Source organism: Oncorhynchus tshawytscha, linkage group LG29 (assembly GCF_018296145.1).
Source record: "Oncorhynchus tshawytscha isolate Ot180627B linkage group LG29, Otsh_v2.0, whole genome shotgun sequence".
Taxonomy (NCBI): Eukaryota; Metazoa; Chordata; class Actinopteri; order Salmoniformes; family Salmonidae; genus Oncorhynchus; species Oncorhynchus tshawytscha.
In genome coordinates this window covers 25,264,746-25,286,228 of record NC_056457.1, presented here as the reverse complement: position 1 = coordinate 25,286,228, position 21,483 = coordinate 25,264,746, and the positions used below count along the sequence as shown (strand labels likewise).

General features: G+C 46.2%; 2 protein-coding genes across 5 annotated transcripts in view; both read right to left on the bottom strand.

The window, feature by feature from the left end:
* LOC112227480 (disco-interacting protein 2 homolog C) overlaps positions 1 to 551 on the bottom strand; it is a 38,842-nt gene extending 38,291 nt beyond the window's left edge. Inside the window, 1 exon segment of the mRNA XM_042308790.1 lies at positions 183 to 551. Within this exon segment, the coding sequence (XP_042164724.1) occupies positions 183 to 261 (79 nt within the window). The 5' untranslated portion in view covers positions 262 to 551.
* Positions 552 to 1,287: 736 nt separating this feature from the next.
* LOC112227678 (la-related protein 4B) lies at positions 1,288 to 20,684 on the bottom strand. Of its 4 annotated transcripts, none has more exons than XM_042308791.1 (17): positions 20,256 to 20,684; positions 13,896 to 14,061; positions 9,399 to 9,540; positions 9,128 to 9,256; positions 9,006 to 9,054; positions 8,773 to 8,909; positions 5,961 to 6,064; positions 5,071 to 5,181; positions 4,159 to 4,212; positions 3,871 to 4,074; positions 3,716 to 3,792; positions 3,311 to 3,526; positions 3,129 to 3,174; positions 2,770 to 2,916; positions 2,600 to 2,697; positions 2,342 to 2,471; positions 1,288 to 2,152 (listed from the first exon to the last, which is right to left on the bottom strand). In XM_042308791.1, the coding sequence occupies exons 2-17, from the start codon at positions 13,992 to 13,994 to the stop codon at positions 2,000 to 2,002; spliced, it is 1,896 nt and encodes a 631-aa protein (XP_042164725.1). In that variant the 5' UTR covers positions 13,995 to 14,061; positions 20,256 to 20,684; the 3' UTR covers positions 1,288 to 1,999. The 4 variants fall into 4 exon arrangements, with proteins under 4 accessions (XP_042164725.1, XP_042164727.1, XP_042164726.1 ...); XM_042308793.1 differs by having other exon boundaries at positions 1,288 to 2,251; positions 2,375 to 2,471; XM_042308792.1 differs by having other exon boundaries at positions 2,375 to 2,471; positions 20,256 to 20,681.
* Positions 20,685 to 21,483: the final 799 nt, after the last annotated feature.

The following is a 21,483-nucleotide window of genomic DNA, read 5'->3' as shown; positions in this document are numbered from 1 at the left end:
CACAGTGGGCTGCTGGGTCTCCCCTCACCCTGTCCCGGCTAAAGCAGGCTGGGAGGGCCGCTCTGACAAACATCTGGAGGGGCGGAGCAGGGGAGAGAGAGTGGGGTCTGGGGGAACGGGCCATTGCTGTAGAGATTCCTCTACGTTAACGGTTTAACGGTGCGCGCGGGGTTTGTTCTTACCCTCTGACAGCTCGAGCTCCAACTCCGCCAGCCGGGCGCGAACGTCCAGTGGTAACGGCGACGCCTCACGCTCTGCCATTAGGTTATACGGTAGAAAAATCTCTCCGTTCTCCCTCAGTTGCCGTCTCCTCTCCTCCAGCAGAGAAAGAGAGCTATTCCGCGGATCCTCCTAGCGGTGCGTTGAGGCAGCTAGCGGTGCGTAGAGGGGAACAAAGAGAAAAATATGTTTTGTCGGTTTACCGGGGCCCCGGCATGGCCTCGCTAGTCTACCTCTTCTCCGTTATTATCGTCTCTGTGATGAGGGACCACTGAGGGTCGATCGGTGGGTCTCGAGGCTGCTTGCCCGGCGATGCGGTGCTGATGATGATACTCGCGCTGTTTGGAGCTACTGTCACGTGACGCACGGTGGAGCGGAGAGGAGCGCCACCGGGAGGGACCGAGGGTGGCGCGGCGTGGGAGGCAGGGGTATTATGTCCAAACCACTGCGCCACACCCTCTTGATACACACATTGATATATAGGCCTATATCATTGAATTATGGCAACAACAATGTGCTGGTGGATCTCTGGTCTTCATGAAGCCCAAGGAATTGCCAAGGAGCACACAAGCCGGGCTTTCTGCCTACCACTCGGCTCAGCTCTGGCAGCTCAGCTCAAGTCTTCAAATCACAGGTAAGGTACGCTACTTAAGCATCTGATTTTGCCACAACCAACGCTATACTGATAATTAGCCCATATGCAGAGTAGCTAGCTTCATAGTGTCACAGTATTTTATAAAAACACAGCATGTGGTGACTTTGTCACATGATTTGAAGGTCTAGTGGTGCTGAAGTAGGCTAAACAAACAAGCTGTAATCGCTGCGATCAGATAATCAGCACCAAAGAAGCGGACAGCGACAGAATCGGAACTCAGCACCACGTGACATTGGAAAGCGACGCTCTCAGGTGCAGACATTCACCACTTGAACAATCTGACCGCAGGCCACTACTGAATGGAAAGGTTCCTGCACGAATGTAGTTTGCTAGACTGATTCAGCCAGCCATACTGACTTCTTCATCCAAACTTTAGAATTGTAAGTAATAGGGAATAAATTACAATGCGAAAATGATTGTTTACTGTTTATTATTAAGGCAATTGTTTAATAACAGTCAAATTATTTACATCTGTACAGAAAAAAAAACATTCACCTTTTTAAATCATGCCTCAATTCTGTATCTAATACCCACATTTACAAACTTAATCTATCTCAAACACAAGAAATCTGAACTGAAAACTATTTACCTCCCACCACCCCTGATTCCATATCAAGTTGTTAACTCAAGTAACTCTAACAATGTTGTATCTGTATGCAAACTTATCAATATCAACCAGAGTTGTTCCTCTTCCTCGTCTGTCTGTAAGAGACTCCCCCTCCCCCCTCCCCCAGTCAACACAAAAGGAATTCCATCTAACATAAAATAAATTACATCTAAAACTCATGCAGAAACAAAATGTTATATGATATCAGTACTTTAGCCAGTTGTCACTCAGTGTCTGGCTGTTCGTTGTTACTGTAAATGTTCTGATTAAGTTATTTGGACCAAGGAATACAGAAATCTGATGTCCAATCCTCTAAATACTGATCAATATTAATCAAAAGAAATCAATCAATATCAAAACATAAAGATTTCAGAAAGTCAGAAAGGTCCGTCAAGTCTGACAGACAGACAACAGAGAGAAACAACAGTGCTACAACTTTTAAATTTTTTTCTTTGGCTTGAAGAACTTCTTCCCTTCTCTTCTTCCCTCCCCAACCCAAAGTAACTATCTCACTCTGGTCACCGTGATAACTGTGCCGGGTCAGGCGCCTGAGCAGGATAGGCTGGGACAAGCTCCGTCCCCAAGGGGGTGAGGTCAGTAGCCTTTGCGGTGAGCATCTGATTAGCTCGTATGCGCTGGCAGATCTCAGCGTAGCTTGGCTTCTTGGACTCCTAACCATTCACAACACAGGACCGTTCAGTACCCAGCATACACTACTTCTCTGGTAGACAGATGACTGCATCTCAATAGTCTCTTCTCCTTCCTCTGCACTGATGAGGTGAGGAAACCATTTTAGACTATTAGATGTAGCCATGCTGTGGTACATTCAACTTCACCATTTAAAAAAAAAAACTATTAACCAGTTTGTCTCTGTAGTCTGTGAGTTGTCTCACCACTGCTGGTCTGTTCCCCTTCGTGGTCTGAGGTTCTTTCACGGTCAGACGAGCTGCTGTGGTTCTCTTGGGAGACACTACAGTTTCCTTTATCTTCCTGTGGGACAGCAATATAACACATAACACAACACAAATGTAACATACCATAACACTGACAAGTCTGTAACTTTCTTCCCTAAAGTAATCATACAAAACACATTGTGAAAGGAAGGAGAATATACTCACGCTAGGGGGAGGGTTTTCTGAGGCAATGCTGTGATAGGCTGGAGGTCTTGTGATGTCACAGTGGTTGGTTCACTGGTACTGCTGCCTCTAACTGGACTCTGGAACAAGAAAAACAACCTTACAAGAAAGTAGAGGGGGTGTGTGAGTGCATTTGTGTGACTCTTGGTTACCTTGTGGTTGCTGGTTGCCTTATGGATGTTGGTTGCTGTGGTAACTGTTGCTGTAGAAGCTGTAGCAAGGGGAAGTGGGGGGAAGCTATTGGGGCCGAGTTCCAGACTGGGAGACAAGGAGCGGGGGGGCGACTGGGGGGGCCCTCTCTAAACACACACACACACACACTTATAAACAGGTTTATATGCACATAGATATACAGTACATATCCAGTACATATATTAATTTGTAACATATCATTGCAGAAAACACAACTTGTTCAACATTTTCAGGGTCCCATTTTGGTTCGTAGGCACTACTATCAAAACTACTGGCTGAAATGATACAAAACCTTTATAACACATCTTTAAGTACTTACAGAGTACTTGTCATCTCTTCTCCTCCTCTGACCAATGGGACCTCTCCTTCAGAGAGAGAGAAACATAATCTTCTTCAGTTCAGGTGGTACCTCAAAACAATGTCTCACCCTTTTAGTCTCTAATGGAAATGAGTGATCAGGAAGAGACCCGTTTCTAAGGGCTGGAGGTTAGAGGTCACTACCTTCCTCTGTCAGTGCTGGGGGAGGACCCCGACCCCCCTCTCCCTCCACGTCGACCCCCCTCTCCGTCCCTACGCCTGTTGCCTGGTAACCGTGGCCGACCCTGCCTGGGGGGGCCAGGAACGCATCCTATTGGTCCACCCTCCAGGAAGAAGGGGGGATCATCCAGAAGGCCCAGCCCCCTGTCGCCAGACAACCGCCTCTGGTCTCGCTGTCCCCTAATGGAGGAGAGAGGGAAACACAGATGTAAAAAATCACGTCACCACAACGTAACTACAACCATGCTTCCATCGTCAAGCAAAACACAGAAAGGCAGAGAGACAAAGAGAGAAAGCAAGAGAATGATAGCTTGGGAGAAGAAGAGAGATGTCTCTCCAGCATGAGAACGTGAGTGAGGAGTGTAGTACCTGAGTCTGTGTGAGGGGGATAGCTTGAAGCTGGGGCATCCTGGGAAGCCGTCCATGAAGCCAGAGAATGACGCCATCTGCTGGACAGAACAACAATGACACCAGGGAGAGAGAACGCTTGTGCCTGCGTGTGTGTATGTGTATGTTCACCTCACCATGACAGGGTCTGTGTATCCGGCCATGGCAGCCAAGCTCTGATTAGTCATTGTGTAGAGCTGTGGGAGGGGCTGCTGGAAAGTGGGCTGGGCGTAGTATGGGCTGTAAGGCTGCTGATTGGTGCAGGGGTCCATTGGGCAGGGCCTGTAGCCATTCTTTGGAGCGTAAGATGTGACTGCCATCACTTTGGCCTTGATTCGTGCCTAATGAATGAATTAACCAATCTTTTATCATGTGATGACCACTTGTATGGAAAAGTACTGTTTAGTAAAGGACCCGACACTCACCTTGATGGGTTTCCCCTGGAACGTCCTTACCTCCTCTCTTAGGTATTGGAACGCCTGGAAAACACACACACACACACACACACACACACACACACACACACACACACACACACACACACACACACACACACACACACACACACACACACACACACACACACACACACACACACACACACACACACACACACACACAAAGTGAATTCAATCTGCAGCTCAATGAAATGTGCATGAATGTCTAGAGGATCAATTCCTCTTCTACCTGTCGTTAACCCCTAACCCCAGTCTCTCCTACCTGTTGTTAACCCCCTAACCCCAGTCTCTCCTACCTGTTGTTAACCCCCTAACCCCAGTCTCTCCTACCTGTCTTTAACCCCCTAACCCGTCTCCCCTACCGGTCGCTAACCCCCATAACCCGTCTCTCCTACCTGTCTTTAACCCCCTTAACCCCAGTCTCTCCTACCTGTCGTTAACCCCCTAACCCCAGTCTCTCCTACCTGTCTTTAACCCCTTAACCCCAGTCTCTCCTACCTGTTGTTAACCCCCTAACCCCAGTCTCTCCTACCTGTTGTTAACCCCTAACCCCAGTCTCTCCTACATGTCTTTAACCCCCCTAACCCCAGTCTCTCCTATCTGTCTTTAACCCCTTAACCCCAGTCTCTCCTACCTGTCGTTAACCCCCTAACCCCAGTCTCTCCTACCTGTCTTTAACCCCCTAACCCCAGTCTCTCCTACCTGTTGTTAACCCCCTAACCCCAGTCTCTCCTACCTGTTGTTAACCCCCTAACCCCAGTCTCCACTACCGGTCGCTAACCCCCTAACCCCAGTCTCTCCTACCTGTCTTTAACCCCCCTAACCCCAGTCTCTCCTACCTGTTGTTAACCCCTCTTAACCTCAGTCTCCAAGCAGTACCTGTTGAGCATCAGCCTCACTGTGGAAGGTGATGAACCAGTTGTCGTTCTGGGCAAACTCACAGCTCTGGATCCTGGGGAGGCTCTCACATGCAAACAGAGCCTTCACCTCCTGGTGGTTCAACAAGATAAACACACACAATGTCAGACGGACGGACGGACGGACGGACGGACGGACGGACGGACGGACGGACGGACGGACGGACGGACAGACAGACAGACAGACAGACAGACAGGGAAGACAGGGCAGACAGGGAAGGGAGGGCAGACAGACAGGGCAGACAGGGCAGACAGACAGGGCAGACAGACAGGGCAGACAGACAGACAGACAGGCAGACAGACAGGCAGACAGACAGACAGACAGGGCAGAGGTTGCTTACAGTTAGTGCTGAGCCATAAGTGCTTTTTGAGGTCGGTTTGTTTTCAGTTCGATAATTGAAAAAAATTATCACGTTTTTCAATTTTGGATATTTTTTGGGGACATTCAATGCACTGTGGGTTGAGTGCTGTAGCAACACAGAATAAAACAATTAATAAAAGTACCATGATAAAAACATACTAGAACGTTCAATTGAACGAGTACTGAACATCAAGTTGAAAAACGGGGAGGGGCTGGGTTGTGGCTTCAAAATGCACCTCTGCCCTTTAAACACGGCAGTCATTGTTTTAAGCCACACCCACCGAACAGAGCAAAAGTACCCCAAAATCTTTTCAATAATGTTTTGGGGAAACGTGTCCCAATATAGCAAACATTCCAGCAAACTGAACACATCCCTGATGTATCTCTAGAGAAACTGAGCACTGAGCTCAGAAAAAAACATAACTAAATAGAATTCAAAATAATTGAACCGATGTCGGTCAATTAGTTGTTTAAAAACAACAAATTCTTACCTCTGGGGGTGTGGTCTCTGGGACCTCTCGGAGGATGACGATACAGCGACCCCGATTTGGCCGTACCTTCTGCCCACATTCTGCCACATCCACCAGTGGCAATGCTACGAGCCAATCAGAAGAGAGGACACGGTCAGCGCCCTTTCGCCAAGTAAACATCTTACCCAATCAGGTATACCAGTGGTTTCCAAACATTTTACAGTCCTGTAACTCTTCAAACATTCAACCTCTAGCTGCGTACACCCTCTAGCACCAGGGTTGTTTTTTTGCCATCATTGTAAGCCTGCCACACACACACACACACACACACACACACACACACACACACACACACACACACACACACACACACACACACACACACACACACACACACACACACACGTTAAACATAAGAATGAGTGAGCGTTTTTGTCACAACCTGGCGAGTTGGGAAGTGACAAAGAGCTCTTATAGGATCAGGGCACAAGTAATAATAATCAATCATTTTGCTCTTTATTTAACCATCTTACATATGAAACCTTATTTGTTCATCGAAAGTTGTGAATAACTCACCACAGGTTAATGAGAAGGGTGTGCTTGAAAGGATGCACATAACGCTGCAATGTTGTGTTGTATTGGAGAGAGTCTCAGTCTTAAATCATTTTCCACACACAGTCTGTGCCTGTATTTAGTTATGCTAGTGAGGGCTGAGAACCCATTCTCACATAGGTACGTGGTTGCAAAGGACATCAGTGTCTTAACAGCACGATTTGCCAAGGCAGGATACTCTTGGTGCAGCCCTATCCAGAAATCTGGCAGTGGCTTCTGATTAAATTACATTTTCACAGAACTGCTTGTTGCAATGAGGCTCTCTTGTTCAGATATCGGTAAGTGGACTGGAAGCAGGGCATGAAAGGGATAACGAGAATCCAGTTGTTTGTGTCGTCCGTTTCGAGAAAGTACCTGCATAATTGCACACCCAACTCACTCAGGTGCTTCGCTATATGACATTTGACATTGTCCGTAAGCTTGAGTTCATTGCACACAAAAAAAATCATACAATTATGGAAAGACCTGTGTGTTGTCCTTGTTAATGCAGACAGAAAAAAGCTCAAACTTCTTAATCCTAGCCTCATTTGCATCCCGCACATTGAATATAGTTGCGGAGAGTCCCTGTAATCCTAGATTCAGATCATTCAGGTGAGAAAAAACATCACCCAGATTGGCCAGTTGTGTGAGAAACTCATCATCATACAAGCAGTCAGACAAGTGAACATTTTGGTCAGTAAAGAAAAGTTTAAGCTCGTCGCTCAACTAAAAAAAAACATGTCAATACTTTGCCCCTTGATAACCAGCACACTTCTGTATGTTGTAAAAGCGTTACATGGTCACTGCCCATATCATTGCATAGTGCAGAAAATACACGAGAGTTCAGTGGCCTTGCTTAAATGAAGTTAACCATTTTCACTGTAGTGTCCAAAATGTATTTCAAGCTGTCAGGCATTCCTTTGGCAGCAAGAGCCTCTTGGTGGATGCTGCAGTGTACCCGAGTGGCGTCGGCAGCAACTGTTTCCACTCCTCTATGTCTCCCTATTATGGCTTTTGTACCATCAATACAGATACCAACATGAGCAGCAGCTACGTTTGGCTACTACATACGGCCTGTTAGTGGAATTTCCGCGAGAGAGTAACGGTTAATGTGATCGGATGTTAATTATTTGACTAGGCTACCTGTATTAGACAATGTGTTGTTATTTCGCTGAACACTAGATGGTTTAATTTTATTTTAGGCAGTGAAATGAGGCTACTCAGGTGAGAAAAAAAAACTCATCCAAATGTAAATCCCCATTGGAAAATATAAATGGACTGTTTTGACTTTTTTAGCCCAAATAAATGCTTCACAGAGTAAAGTAACAGACACATCTCAACATCAACTGTTCAGAGGAGACTGTGTGAACAAGGCCTTCATGGTCGAATTGCTGCAAAGAAATCACTACTAAAAGGACACCAATAATAAGAAGAGACTTGCTTGGGCCAAGAAACACGAGCAATGGAAACTAGACCGGTGGAAATTTGTCCTTTGGTCCGGAGTCCAAATTGGAGATTTTTTGTTCCAACCTCCGTTTCTTTGTGAGACGCTGTGTGGGTGAAAGGATGATCTCCATATGTGCATTTCCCACCGTGAAGCATGGAGGAGGAGGTGTGGGGGTGCTTTGCTGGTGACACTGTCAATGATTTATTTAGAATTCAAGGCACACTTAACAAGCATGGCTAACACAGCATTCTGCAACAATATGCCATCCCATCTGGTTTGGCCTTAGTGGGACTATAATTTGTTTTCAACAGGACAATGACCCAACACACCTCCAGCCTGTGTAAGAGCTATTTTACCAAGAAGGAGAGTGCTACATCAGATGACCCGGCCTCCACAGTCCCCCGACCACAACCAAATTGAGATGGTTTGGGATGAGTCGGACCGCAGAGTGAAGGAAAAGCAGCCAACAGGTGCTCAGCATATGTGGGAACTCCTTCAAGACTGTTGGAAAAGCATTCCAGGTGAAGCTGGTTGAGAGAATGCCAAGAGGTTGCAAAGCTGTCATCAAGGCAAAGGGAGCCTATTTGAAGAATCTCAAATATAAAATATATTTTGATTTGTTTAACACTTTTTTGGTTACTGCAGATTCCATATGTGTTATTTCATAGTTTTGATGTCTTCACTATTATTCCACAATGTAGAAAATAGTAAAAAGAAAGAAAAACCCTTGAATGAGTAGGTGTTCTAAAACTTTTGACCGTTGGTGTACACACACAAAAACTTAAGTTAACTCACACTTGAGGACGTCAGAGATGAGCTCCAAGTCCGTGCTGAGCTTCTTGATGTGGTCGAGGTTGGCAAGCGTTGCTATGGGAACGTACTGGTCACAGTCCATCTGGGAGACGAGGTAGAGGTCATTGGCCAGGTTCTCCCTGAGGGGACATCAGCCAATCAGAAAACAAACCTTACTGCCCACTGACCAATCAGAAACGACCCTCGCTGCCCACTGACCAATCACACAGACATACCGTGACAGACAGGACTCCAGTGAGGTCTTCAGCTGTGCCATGAGCTCCTCTGAAAGCAACAACATTAAAAACACATGTTTGTATCAGACATCATCTGTTTGACCAGCCAGTAATGTTGGTACCTGACACACAGCTATCCTGGACCAGGCCATTGGCTGACGGGTTTCCCATGGTGACCACCGGAAATTCTACACCGCCCGGTTCCAGCTGAGCCTCGCCCACCTCCTCCAGGTCATATACCTGCTCATACCCTGAGGACCAATCAGGTAGTGACATTTACTAGACAGACACTAAAATAAGCCAAAGAAGAAGGCAGCAGACCCAGTAGCTGCCTCCCCCTCTGGATTATGGGCTAGGCGTTGTTTTATATTCACTCTACTACCGCATGCTTACCTTCCTGGTTGTCAAGGTGACTGGTCACCGCCAGCCATGATTGGAGGGCGTCAGTGTAGACAAGGCCTGAGGGGTCCAGGCTAAGTGTGTGATTGGCCCATACTTGAGCGTTTGGGTTCAGCTCAGAGACCGGGGTGGATTCCTGCAAGGGAACACACACACCCAAGGTCAGTGTCTTCAAAAACTAGAAAACTTCTATAGTGTGTGTGTACTCCTCTGCTCCTGCCAGGTCTCAACTGGGTCAAATGTGATCAGAACAGAACTTTTTAACTCACATGAATAGAGATGTGCGTTTGCTCATCCTTACAGTTGACAGACACACAAGGCTGAAGTACTCACAGGCTGGTGGTGAGGGTACTATTCTCAGAGACAAGAGTCCTGGGGCAGCAGAGTGCTGCAGGTGGTGTAGGCCATGGATCTAGGGGGCTGCTCCTTCTTATAGCCCTCCTCGCCTTCACCCTGGCTGGGCACCATACCCTAGGCCCATCCTACACAGCCCTCTTGCAGCCCTGGCCCTAAATGCATCCAGGGAGAGGGGTAGAGGCCCGAGAAGGTGGGGTCCACTTCCTCCCCATGCAGCTCTGACACCATGTCCATCATGCCACGCTCTTCAGTCTGACCTCTAAGCCCCACAGTGCCCGTCTCTGTGGTAACAGTCAATGACCTCTGACCCAGAAACTGTATCTGGTAAGACGGGGTGGAGGTGTAAACATCAATCAGATTATGCTCCACCCCCAGCACACCTGACAGAAAATAGGAATCTGCAGTTGTTGCATCGTCTCCAGGGTAGTTCACAGCAGAACAGTTATCGCCGTGGTAACCGAAGGTCAGGGGCTCCTCACTACTGTCAATGTGTGTCTTTATACTATTGTCAATGTGTGTCCCTATACTACTGTCAATGTGTGTCCCTATACTACTGTCAATGTGTGTCCCTATACTACTGTCAATGTGTGTCCCTATACTACTGTCAATGTGTCCCTATACTACTGTCAATGTGTGTCCCTATACTACTGTCAATGTGTGTCCCTACTCCACTGTCAATGTGTGTCCCTACTCCACTGTCAATGTGTGTCCCTATACTACTGTCAATTTGTGTCCCTATACTACTGTCAATGTGTGTCCTTATACTACTGTCAATGTGTGTCCCTATACTACTGTCAATGTGTGTCCCTATACTACTGTCAATGTGTGTCCCTACTCTAAACACACTACCGAGGCTATCTGTTGCAACACATGTCTCTGGGAGGGATATTCTACTTGCAGTGTGTGTCTCTGAGCTCTCTACAACTCAGTCATTTTGTTTCACAACATCACCCCCTATATGTGTTTCTTCACAGTCGTCAGTCTGTAACTCTGCCCTTTTGTCATTGTGTGTTCCAGTCAGTGGGCAGTCAGTGGGTTCAGTTCCTCTCTCTGAACTCACTCTCCCATCACTCCCCTCCGACCCTACAGAGGAGGAAGGGGACAAGGAGGTTGAAGAACCTTTACAGGGCGGTAAGTGAGTGCAGAGGCAGGTCCTGAGGGACAGGAGTAGAGCCTCCTCTTTCCTCAGAGAGATGGCTGCTTTCTGCGTCCTCCTCACAGTCCTGAGAAAGATGGGCACCTGGCTCTGTCCTCACAACCCTGAGGAAGATGGCTGCTCCCTCTGGTGGGGCTCAGTGAGCTCTGAGTCATCAGCAGGGCTCCTGTTATTTTCAGGAGGTTTGACATGATCCCCATCAGGTCTCCCAGTATGCACATGGGTTATGTTTTGGTCAGGCTTAGTGTTGCGATCAGAAGTAGTATCATACGGATCAAGTTTTGTTTCAGCTTCATGTTCCACATCCACTGGTCTAAGGTCAGATTTGAATGAGTAGACAGTAAAGTCCATAAGTAGAGACACTGCATAGACTGGGTAGACTGTCGATAGTGAGGAGAGTGTGGAGACTGGTGATACCTCTGTTAGTGTGGTCTCCACTGTCCTGCTGAGCATGGTCTCCTCCTCCATCTCTCCTCTCAGCCTCTCACTGATCATACTTACTGAGAAAGCCTGGTATATCTCCCGCCCCTCCATCTCCTCTACACATGTAGCTTCATTCACTGCCCCAAGCAGGGGGCTGGAGTTGGGACTAGGACTAGAGCTAGGGCTGGGTGTGAGCTGCTCCTCTGTAAGGGTAGGGTCAGGAAGGCAGGGGTCTGTGGGGGTGGGGGATAGAGTTTTGGGTATCATGGAGGTTTAAATCTGTACGGGTAGGGTCAGGGGGGCAGGGGTCTGTGGGGGTGGGGATAGAGTTTTGGGTATCATGGAGGTTTAAATCCCTCTTTGCATTTTCTCTTTTCTGGCTGCTGTCAACTGTCTTCTCTGTGGGCATAGAACCTCTCTTCTTACCACACCCTCTTTCCCCCCGGCGTGATGTCAGCTCAAGCATGACGGGGGCTGTAATGTCTCCAGTTAACAGCAGGGTTCTGGCGTCTCCGGGGGCGATGGGGCTGTCCTGTCGTAATGCCTGAGGGTCCTCATAGCTTCTCCAGAGAAGGTCTGGCAGAGCTGGTGCCACGGGAGGCTCACAATAGGATTGGTCAAAAGCTGCTGGTTTCAATGTTTGTGATTGGTTGATGGGTGTAAATTCAACTGTTTGTGAACTGGTCAGAAGCCATGGGTTCAGAAGCCTTGGGTTCTGTTATGTGCCATAGGTCAGGCGTATGCAGATTTCTCTCTGTGTGATTGGTCATTGGCTGTAGGTTCCTCTGAATGTGATTGGACAGCTGTAGGTTCTTCGATGTGCGATTGAATAAAGGATAAATGTTTCCGCTGTCTGCGATTGGTCAGTGTCGAGGTCATATGCGTCGATGGAGCAGACGCTGTAGAAGCTCTGAGTTCTGGGCCTGAAACCCCGCCCCAGGGGTTCCCTGACGACACAGTATTCCTCATCAATACGCCACTAAATTGAGGTAATCCCCCCAGCTCTGACATCATACAGCTGGTGGGTTGGGGATGTCTTGACCAGGTGGGTTCCCCAACCCTCTGTCTCTTCCTGGCCAGGGTCCAGGGTCCAGGGTCCGGCTGAACCAGGTATCCCCAAGCACGTCATTCTCTGCTATCCTCTGTCTCACTGGGCTCTCAATTGTGTTCACTATTTTCTGTCTTTCTGGGTTCTCCATGGTGTTCTCTGTTTGGGTGGGTTCTCCATGGTCTTCTCTGTCCTCTGGCTGGCTGGCTTCTGCATGGTGTTCTCCATCTGTCTTGCTAGGTTCTAAAATGTCTTCATCTTCTGTTTGGGTGGGTTCTGCATGGTGTTCTCTATCCTTTGTCTAGGTGAATTCTCCATGCTGTTCTCTGCTATCTTCTGTTTTAATTGGCTCTCCACACCCTCCATATACAGAACATTCTCACAGCTGGCCCTGGCCTTGGCAGTGTTTGTGTGTGGCACTTCTGCCTCCATGGAGTCTATGTGTGTGTTGGTCAGTGTGACCATGCCGGGGCCTGTGGAGGCGTTAATAATAGCAGGTTCCTCCTCCTGTGAGTGTTCTGGACTGAGTGGCCCCCGACTCCGCACGCCGCTACCTCTCGCCATGGGGCCTGTCGACACGTTGTCTTGGATGACATTGTTCTTCTTCTCCTGTTCCTGAATCTTCCATTTGGCTGGTCCGTCTGGTACACAAGTGTGTTGAGCCAGTAGGTCAGATACATGTTGAGCCAGACCATTAGCATGTGACCCATCCTGGTTCTTGCATCCTAGCCCCTCTGGGCTTGATACCTGAAGCAGCCTGGTCCTATCACTCAGCAGGCCTGGGCTCAGCTCCTTACTGCAGCAGCACTCATCTTCACTACAAGCCTCTACAACAGCCAAGCACCTCACCAACACTCAGACCCTCTCACTAGCTCATCTCACACAGAAAGAGGAAAGACTGTAACGATCAATCACTTTCCCCTGCTCTTCTCATGCTTTCCTCCTCCCCTGCCCAGAACAGCACATGTAAAGGAGCTCACATGTCCCTGCCACTCAAGAGAGCCCCCCCAGTGTGTGGTTATAGTTAGAATAGGCACATGGCCAGACGAGCACCAATGCAAGAGCAGAGGAAGCCACCCCCCTTTCTCTCCTTCTCCATCCCTCTGTCCCTTTTAGGTTCTCTCGTTCACGTTCACTCTTGCCTATTCGGCTTACTCACTTTCTCGCTCTCTCTCCCCCTGCAAGGCCACTACAGAAGGCATGCCTAGACTGTGACTCTATGGCTAAATACCCACTGAAGCTCTGAGCAGCAGGAGGGATAAAATAGTTCTGGGTGTATATGGGATGTATGCTAGTGTGTGTGTACTAATGAACAATCTGAACAACACATCAAGTCACAAACAACTGCACAATCCTTGTAACAATCTGCAACGTAGGTCTTGTATCTAATGATTAGAGCTAGGAGGTTTTTACTGGTCAGGTCACATAGCTGAGAAACATGTTATCTACTATGCCAGACCCCAAAAGCTGTGTGTGTGAGTAAAGAGCTTCGGTGACACTACTGTACCAGGTGTTGACGCTCCAGACCGAGGTGGTGTGACCACGTCTCCCGCGTTAGCAGCACCGGAGGCTCAGCTGGGACGGCCGACTCCTGGTCTGACGTCATGTGACGTCTGAACTCCTCTCAGGGATGTGTGCTGCTGCTCACCAGGGAAGCTGGTTGGGGGATATATCTAAACTCAGCAAAAAAAGAAACATCCATTTTTCAGGACCCTGTCTTTCAAAGATAATTCGTAAAAATCCAAATAACTTCACAGATCTTCATTGTAAAGGGTTTAAACACGGTCTCCCATGCTTGGTTCAGTGAACCATAAGCAATAAATGAACATGCACCCGTGGAACGCTGTTTAAGACACTAACAGCTTACAGACGGCAATTAAGGTCACAGTTATGAAAACTTAGGACACTAAAGAGGCCTTTCTACCGACTCTGAAAAACACCAAAAGAAAGATGCCCAGGGTCCCTGTTCATCTGCGTGAACGTGCCTTAGGCATGCTGCAAGGAATGAGAACTGCAGATGTAGCCAGGGCAATAAATTGCAATGTCCGTACTGTGAGACGCCTAAGACAGCGCTACAGGGAGACAGGACGGACAGCTGATCGTCCTTGCATTGGCAGACCACGTGTAACAACACCTGCACAGGATCCGTACATCCGAACATCACACCTGCATGACAGGTACAGGATGGCAACAACAACTTCCCGAGTTACACCAGGAACGCTCAATCCCTCCATCAGTGCTCAGACTGTCCGCAATAGGCTGAGAGAGGCTGGACTGATGAGAGAGGCTGGACTGAGGGCTTGTAGGCCTGTTATAAGGTAGGTCCTCACCAGACATCACCGGCAACAACGTCGCCTATGGGCACAAAACCCACCGTCGCTGGACCAGACAGGACTGGTAAAAACTGACTAGTCGCGGTTTTGTCTCACCAGGGGTGATGGTCGGATTCGCGTTTATCATCAAAGGAATGAGCGTTACACCGAGGCCTGTACTCTGGAGCGGGATCGATTTGGAGGTGTAGGGTTCGTCAGGGTCTGGGGCGGTGTGTCACAGCATCATCAGACTGAGCTTGTTGTCATTGCAGGCCATCTCAACGCTGGGCGTTACAGGGAAGACATCCTCCTCCCTCATGTGGTACCCTTCCTGCAGGCTCATCCTGACATGACCCTCCAGCATGACAATGCCACCATCCACACTGCTCGTTCTGTGCATAATTTCCTGCAAGGAATGTCAGTGTTCTGCCAAGGCCAGCGAAGAGCCCGGATCTCAATCCCATTGAGCACATCTGGGACCTGTTGGATCGGAGGGTGAGGGCCATTCCCCCAAGAAATGTCCGGGAACTTGCAGGTGCCTTAGTGGAAGAGTGGGGTAACATCTCACAGCCAGGACTAGCGAATCTGGTGAAGTCCATGAGGAGGAGATGCACTGCAGTACTTAATGTAACTGGTGGCCACACCAGATAGTGACTGTTACTTTTGATTTGGACCCCCCTTTGTTCAGGGACACATTATTCCATTTCTGTTAGTCACATGTCTGTGGAACGTGTTCAGTTTATGTCTCAGTTGTTGAGTCTTGTTATGTTCACACAAATATTTACACATGTTAAGTTTGCTGAAAATAAACACAGTTGACAGTAAGAGGACGTTTCTTTTTTTGCTGAGTTTATATGTGTATATACAGTGCCTTCGGGAAAGTATTCAGACCCCATTTTGTTACGTTATAGCCTTATTCTAAAATGGATTAAATAAAATAAAAATCCTCAGAAATGTACACAACACCCAATATTGACAGAGTGAAAAAAGTTTTTTTTGATTACATTTTTGAAAATGTATTAAATAAAAAACAAAAATTCCTTCTTTACATGAGTATTCAGACCCTTTGCTATGAGACTAGGAATTGAGCTCTGTTGCATCCTGTTTCCATTGATCATCCTTGAGATGTTTCTACAACTTGATTGGAGTCCACCTGTGTTAAATTAAATTGATTGGACATGATTTGAAAAGGCACCTGTCTATATAAGGTCCCACAGTTGACAGTGCATGTCAGAGCAAAAACCAAGCCATAAGGTCGAAGTAATTGTCCATAGAGTTCTGAGACAGGATTGTGTCGAAGCACAAATCTGGGGAAGGGTACCAAAACATTTCTGCAGCATTGAAGGTCCCCAAGAAGGTTCACTTTCCAAAGGTACAACAACCCTAAGCACACAGGCAAGACAATTCAGGAGTGGCTTCGGGACAAGTCTCTGAATGTCCTTAAGTGGCCCAGCCAGAGCCCGGACTTCCGATCAAACATCTGGACAGACCTGAAAATAGCTGTGCCGCGACGCTCCCGATCCAACCTGACAGAGTTTGAGAGGATCTGCAGAGAAGAATGGGAGACACTTCCCAATACAGGTGTACCAAGCTTGTAATGTCATACCCAACAAGACTCGAGGCTGTAATCCCTGCCAAAGGTACTGAGTACTGAGTAAACGGTCTGAATACTTATGTAAATGTTTTAGCAAAAAATTATAAAACCTGTTTTTGCTTTGTCATTATGGGGTAATTGTGTGTCATGACGTTGGCCTGTGGGTGAGGTTTATGACCCCCCCCATAAATACCTTTCTCCCTTTCTTCTCTCTTGACTCTCTACAGTAGGACTCTTGAAAAGCCTTTGTTAAACATAGAGTCTGGGAACATCAAAAGGTGGGGGGGAAAGAAACCATATTTCGGTAATCCCAACCAGCTGAAAATATGCGTTGGTACTAAATGAATATGATGCCAGATCAGTTGGCATCTGAGACATTATTACTGATGATAGGACGACAAAATGTATCTTGGAAAGTCTACACATTATAGTTAGATAGTCAGATTCACATGGAATTGTTGTGAAATTTAAATGTTTAAATATGAAACTATTCGTGAAAAGATTAAATGTAATTTAGCTTCTTAATGAGAGAACAGTTTGTCATAGAGTAAACTATGCTCAACTCAGTGGCCCCGCCCATGTGAACCGACATTGGTTATAAACTATGAAACAGGCCCTTCTCTCCCCTCCTATATAAAGCCCTTGATGAAAATGTAACTTTCTGTTCCAAGGACGTAAGGACTTCCGGTCCCCGCGTTGAAAGGACAAAGATCACCTACAGAACTAAGCCAACCTCTGTGTGAGCTCTGGTTGAAAGACAAGAACCTAAAGAAATTAGCATTGAATCTCAATGTGAAGGTGACGACCTACACGTCGAAGGATGAATTTCGACTATACCAGCAGAATATAGCATGAGCTTAAAAGTATGGCAACTTGGTATGAACTTTGAACTCTTATTCACTAAAGAAGTGATACCTCCTAGCCGTCGCATTAACACAGCAACTGTAGATGTGGGCTAGGAGAGGACGGACAGAGTAACTGTTCTACCACATGATGACGGTACTACCAAGTATCCATTCTACCACCAGAGATCCATGCTGGCAAACCGGCCTTCCATCGACGACCAATCTACCACAGGGTGCACCTGTGTAATGATCATGCTGTTTAATCAGCTTCTTGATATGCCAAACCTGTCAGGTGGATGGATTATCTTGGCAAAGAAAACATGTTCACTAGCAGGGATGTAGACAAATTTGTGCACAACATTTGAGTGAAACAAGCTTTTTGTGCATATGGAACATTTCTGTGATTTTTATTTCAGCTCATTGGACCAACACTTTACATGTTGTAGAGTAAATATTTATTACATTCTCCTTTTTCAAATGGGCGGTAATTTAGAATGCATAAGATACTGTATTTACGATAGCATAGCTTCTCCCTTTGTTACTCAGTCTTCCCGCTCTTTCACTCAAACCCCCGTTTTCGCTATATCGGCTACGTTCACCAGGTCCGTCAATGTATGATTCATTCTGTGTATATGTAATTCTGTGTGATTAGTTAGGTATTTAGTAAATAAATAATTAAACCAAATGTTGCATTGCTAATTCAACTTGTTAGCCAGGGTTTGTGAAGATAACCAAGAATTTACCACTTTCAGATGAGACTAAACAAGGCGATGATTAAATATTGATGTAAAAGATTACCAGGTCTTTAAGAGGTTATTCGGAAGATAGCAGCTCTATAAACATTCTTTCGTAGTGCCCCGACTTTCTAGTTAATGATTTACCTGATTAGCTTAATCAGGTCATATTAATTACAGAGAAATTATTTTATAGAATAGCATGTCATATAACTTAATCCGGCATAGCCAAAGACACGACATGTGTGTAGAATCAATACAGTACCAGTCAGAAGTTTGGACACACCTACTCATTCAAGGGTTTTTCTTACGTGGTAACTCCTTCAAGACTGTTGGAAAATAATTGCAGGTGAAGCTGGTTGAGAGAATGGCAAGAGTGTGCAAAGCTGTCATCAAAGTATTGAAGTATTTAAAATATTTTGATTTGTTTAACACTTTTTGGTTACTACATGATTCCACATGTGTTATTTCATAGTTTTGATGTACTCACTATTATTCTACAATGTAGAAAATAGTAAAAATAAAGAAACCCTGGACAGAGTAGGTGTGTCCAAACTTTCGCCTGGTACTGTGTGTGTGGGGGGAGCATAAATATAAACACAACATGTAAAGTGTTGGTCCAATGAGCTGAAATAAAAATCACAGAAATGTTCCATATGCACAAAAAGCTTGTTTCACTCAAATGTTGTGCACAAATTTGTCTACATCCCTGCTAGTGAACATGTTTTCTTTGCCAAGATAATCCATCCACCTGACAGGTTTGGCATATCAAGAAGCTGATTAAACAGCATGATCATTACACAGGTGCACCCTGTGCTGGGAACAATAACAGGTCACTTTTGTCACAATGCCACAGATGTCCCAAGTTGAGGGAAAGTGCAATTGGCATGCTAACTGCAAGAATGCCCACCAGAGCTGTTGCCAGATAATTTAATGTTCATTTCTCTACCATAAGCCGCCTCCAACGTAATTTTAGAGAATTTGGCAGTACGTTCAACTAGCCTCACAACCGAAGACCACGTGTAACCAAGCCAGTCCAGGACCTCCACATCCGGCTTCTTCACCTGTGGGATCATCTGAGGGAGTGCTGAGGAGTATTTCTTTCTGTAATAAAGCTCTTTTGTGTGGAAAAAGTCATTCTGATTGGCTGGGCCTGGCTCCCCAGTGGGTGGGCCTATCCCCTATCAGGCCCACCCATGGCTGTGCTTTATTTCAATTGACTGATTTCCTTATATTAATTGTAACTCAGTAAAGTGTTTGAATCTTTTAAAATCTATTTTTGTTCAGTATGAATAGAGAGGAGAATGTGCTTAACCAGTGCAGGCCGCAGACACAATCTACTAATTCAGGCACTGGACATCTGACTGCAAGTTACCAGACACTGACAGCTGACTATGAACTCTGTACAGGGAAATGAGAAACGTACAGTTAGTTGCCTGCCTATGAAGCTTGTTGCACCACATTTGCAGACACATTTTGAAAGATCAGTCAGTGACACAGTTGGCTTTGTGTGAGCATTCATGTCAATTTGGACTAAGGGCTCTAGTCAATCTGTAAAGCTGACGCGTTACAGATCCCGCGATAGAAATTGTTAAGTTATTTACGATTGAACCGAAATATGCGTTTAACGTGAATGTAGTTTCCGCTAAAGCAGCAACATTGCATTGTTTCAATCACGCTGTAAAGCAAATTTCCGTGATGCGGATTGAATAGAGCGCTTGTTTGACTAATAACGTTACATATAATTTGGGCGAGGGAATTTTTGTGACTAGCCTACATAAAATGACTAGATAGCTAAAGTTAACTTTACAAAATAGAGGTCGAAAAAATGCCAGCATTAGCTAATGGTGAGCTGCCACTTGCCAGCACATGACTCATTCACCTGGGGCGTATTCATTACGCCAAATATGTTGCAAAAGTTTCTAAAACGGAAGCAACCGGGACGAAACGTGGAGTGACATATAGCGGCTGTATTTATGCAATGGAAAAATCATTTTCCGTTTTGCGACGGTTTGGACAAATAATTACACCCCTGATTGGCCCTGTAGCGAAAACAGCTGACGTTAGCTAACTAGCGGTAACTACTTACTGTCCACATTGACATTAACCTAGCTAGTTAGTCACCGTCAACGAATGTTAGTACCCAGTGGCCGTTGCTTAATCTGGCAAAGTTAGCTAGATAGGTGCGCATCCAACTAGCCATATATAATGTAGCTAATTACAGTAACAAAATAAACCAGCAGGGACAGGTTTCTTTGATCGGTTCACAACATATGGTGAGAATAACAATGATGTATCAGCTAACGTTAACAGTCATTGACCAAATAACTTATTGAAACCGTTTGCTTTGCGAACTAACGTTACATAGGCAAAGCAACTCACCTGGCCAATTTTGGCTAATATTCTCCTTTGCATACGATGTTAGCTAGTTTAGCCGTGTGTGTTGCTTTTCAGACCGCACGTCAAGTCTACCTCCTCCAAAATGACATGTAAACAAAACTTTTCAGTAACCATGGGCACCAACAGCCTACCGAGAGCAACAAAAAAAAATCTATATTATTTTTAAAGGTTAAGTTTGTGTTAACGAAAAATCTGAGGAATTTGAAAAATGTTTGTTTAAATTAGCAAACATTTATATACGAAAAAAATCTCTGAATTTCTTTGCATTATTTTCAGGTGTAGCCAGCAGATCCGACTCGCTTGTGACCATTAGCACTCGTTCATTCTTCTCTGTGTAACAATTGGGATGATGGGCCAATTCGGAGTACAATGTATTTCTGCTCCCTGGATTGGGGTACGTTTTCCCGAGCCATATCTCGTGCCGGATCCGTGGTGTTTTAATCTAAACAGGAAGACTGTCCGACTGTCCGATCTGCTGCCTATGGCAGGTCACAGGTGCTGTCTGGAATGTTGGCTGATAGAGAGGTTTGAATAATGAATAAAAATGACAGATTTCAATAATGTTTATTTCTGAACATACAGTACATGACTGACATAATAAGATACACCATTCATTCACCACAAAATTAAATGAAAAAACATAAATCACTCAACAGTTATAGTGATAAAGCATAGGAAGGTTTTCCCCTAATATTCCTTGGTTATAGTAAGCAGTGAACATCTATTGTTTCAACCTGGGCAGGGGATCGTACACATTAAAGTGTGATCTAGACTATTTTAAAGTAGGGTCCCAGTGGTAAACATTTTCACAGAGTAGGAGTCCATAGGGCCCCTCGGGAGGAGGCCATACTCAGAAGGGTCCCTCAGGTGGAGTCCATACTCAGAATGGCCCCTCAGGATGAGTCCATAGGGCCCCTCAGGAGGAGGCCATACTCAGAAGGGTCCCTCTCAGGTGGAGTCCATACTCAGAATGGCCCCTCAGGTGGAGTCCATACTCAGAAGGGCCCCTCAGGTGGAGTCCATACTCAGAAGGGCCCCTCAGGAGGAGGCCATACTCAGAAGGGTCCCTCAGGTGGAGTCCATACTCAGAAGGGCCCCTCAGGAGGAGGCCATACTCAGAAGGGTCCCTCAGGTGGAGTCCATACTCTGTAGAGTCCCAGCAGTATAGGGTCCATCGAGAGGAGTTATAGTCAGTAGGGCCCCTCGGAGG

Coding starts and splice junctions, on each gene's coding strand:
- LOC112227678 (XM_042308791.1), bottom strand. CDS start 13,994: ATGACGTCAGACCAGGAGTCGGCCGTCCCAGCTGAGCCTCCGGTGCTG. Junction 4,213..5,070: donor GTGAGGCTGATGCTCAACAG/GTACTGCTTGGA, acceptor TGTGTTTTCCAG/GCGTTCCAATACCTAAGAGA. Junction 2,153..2,341: donor CAGACTACAGAGACAAACTG/GTTAATAGTTTT, acceptor GTGAATGGTTAG/GAGTCCAAGAAGCCAAGCTA.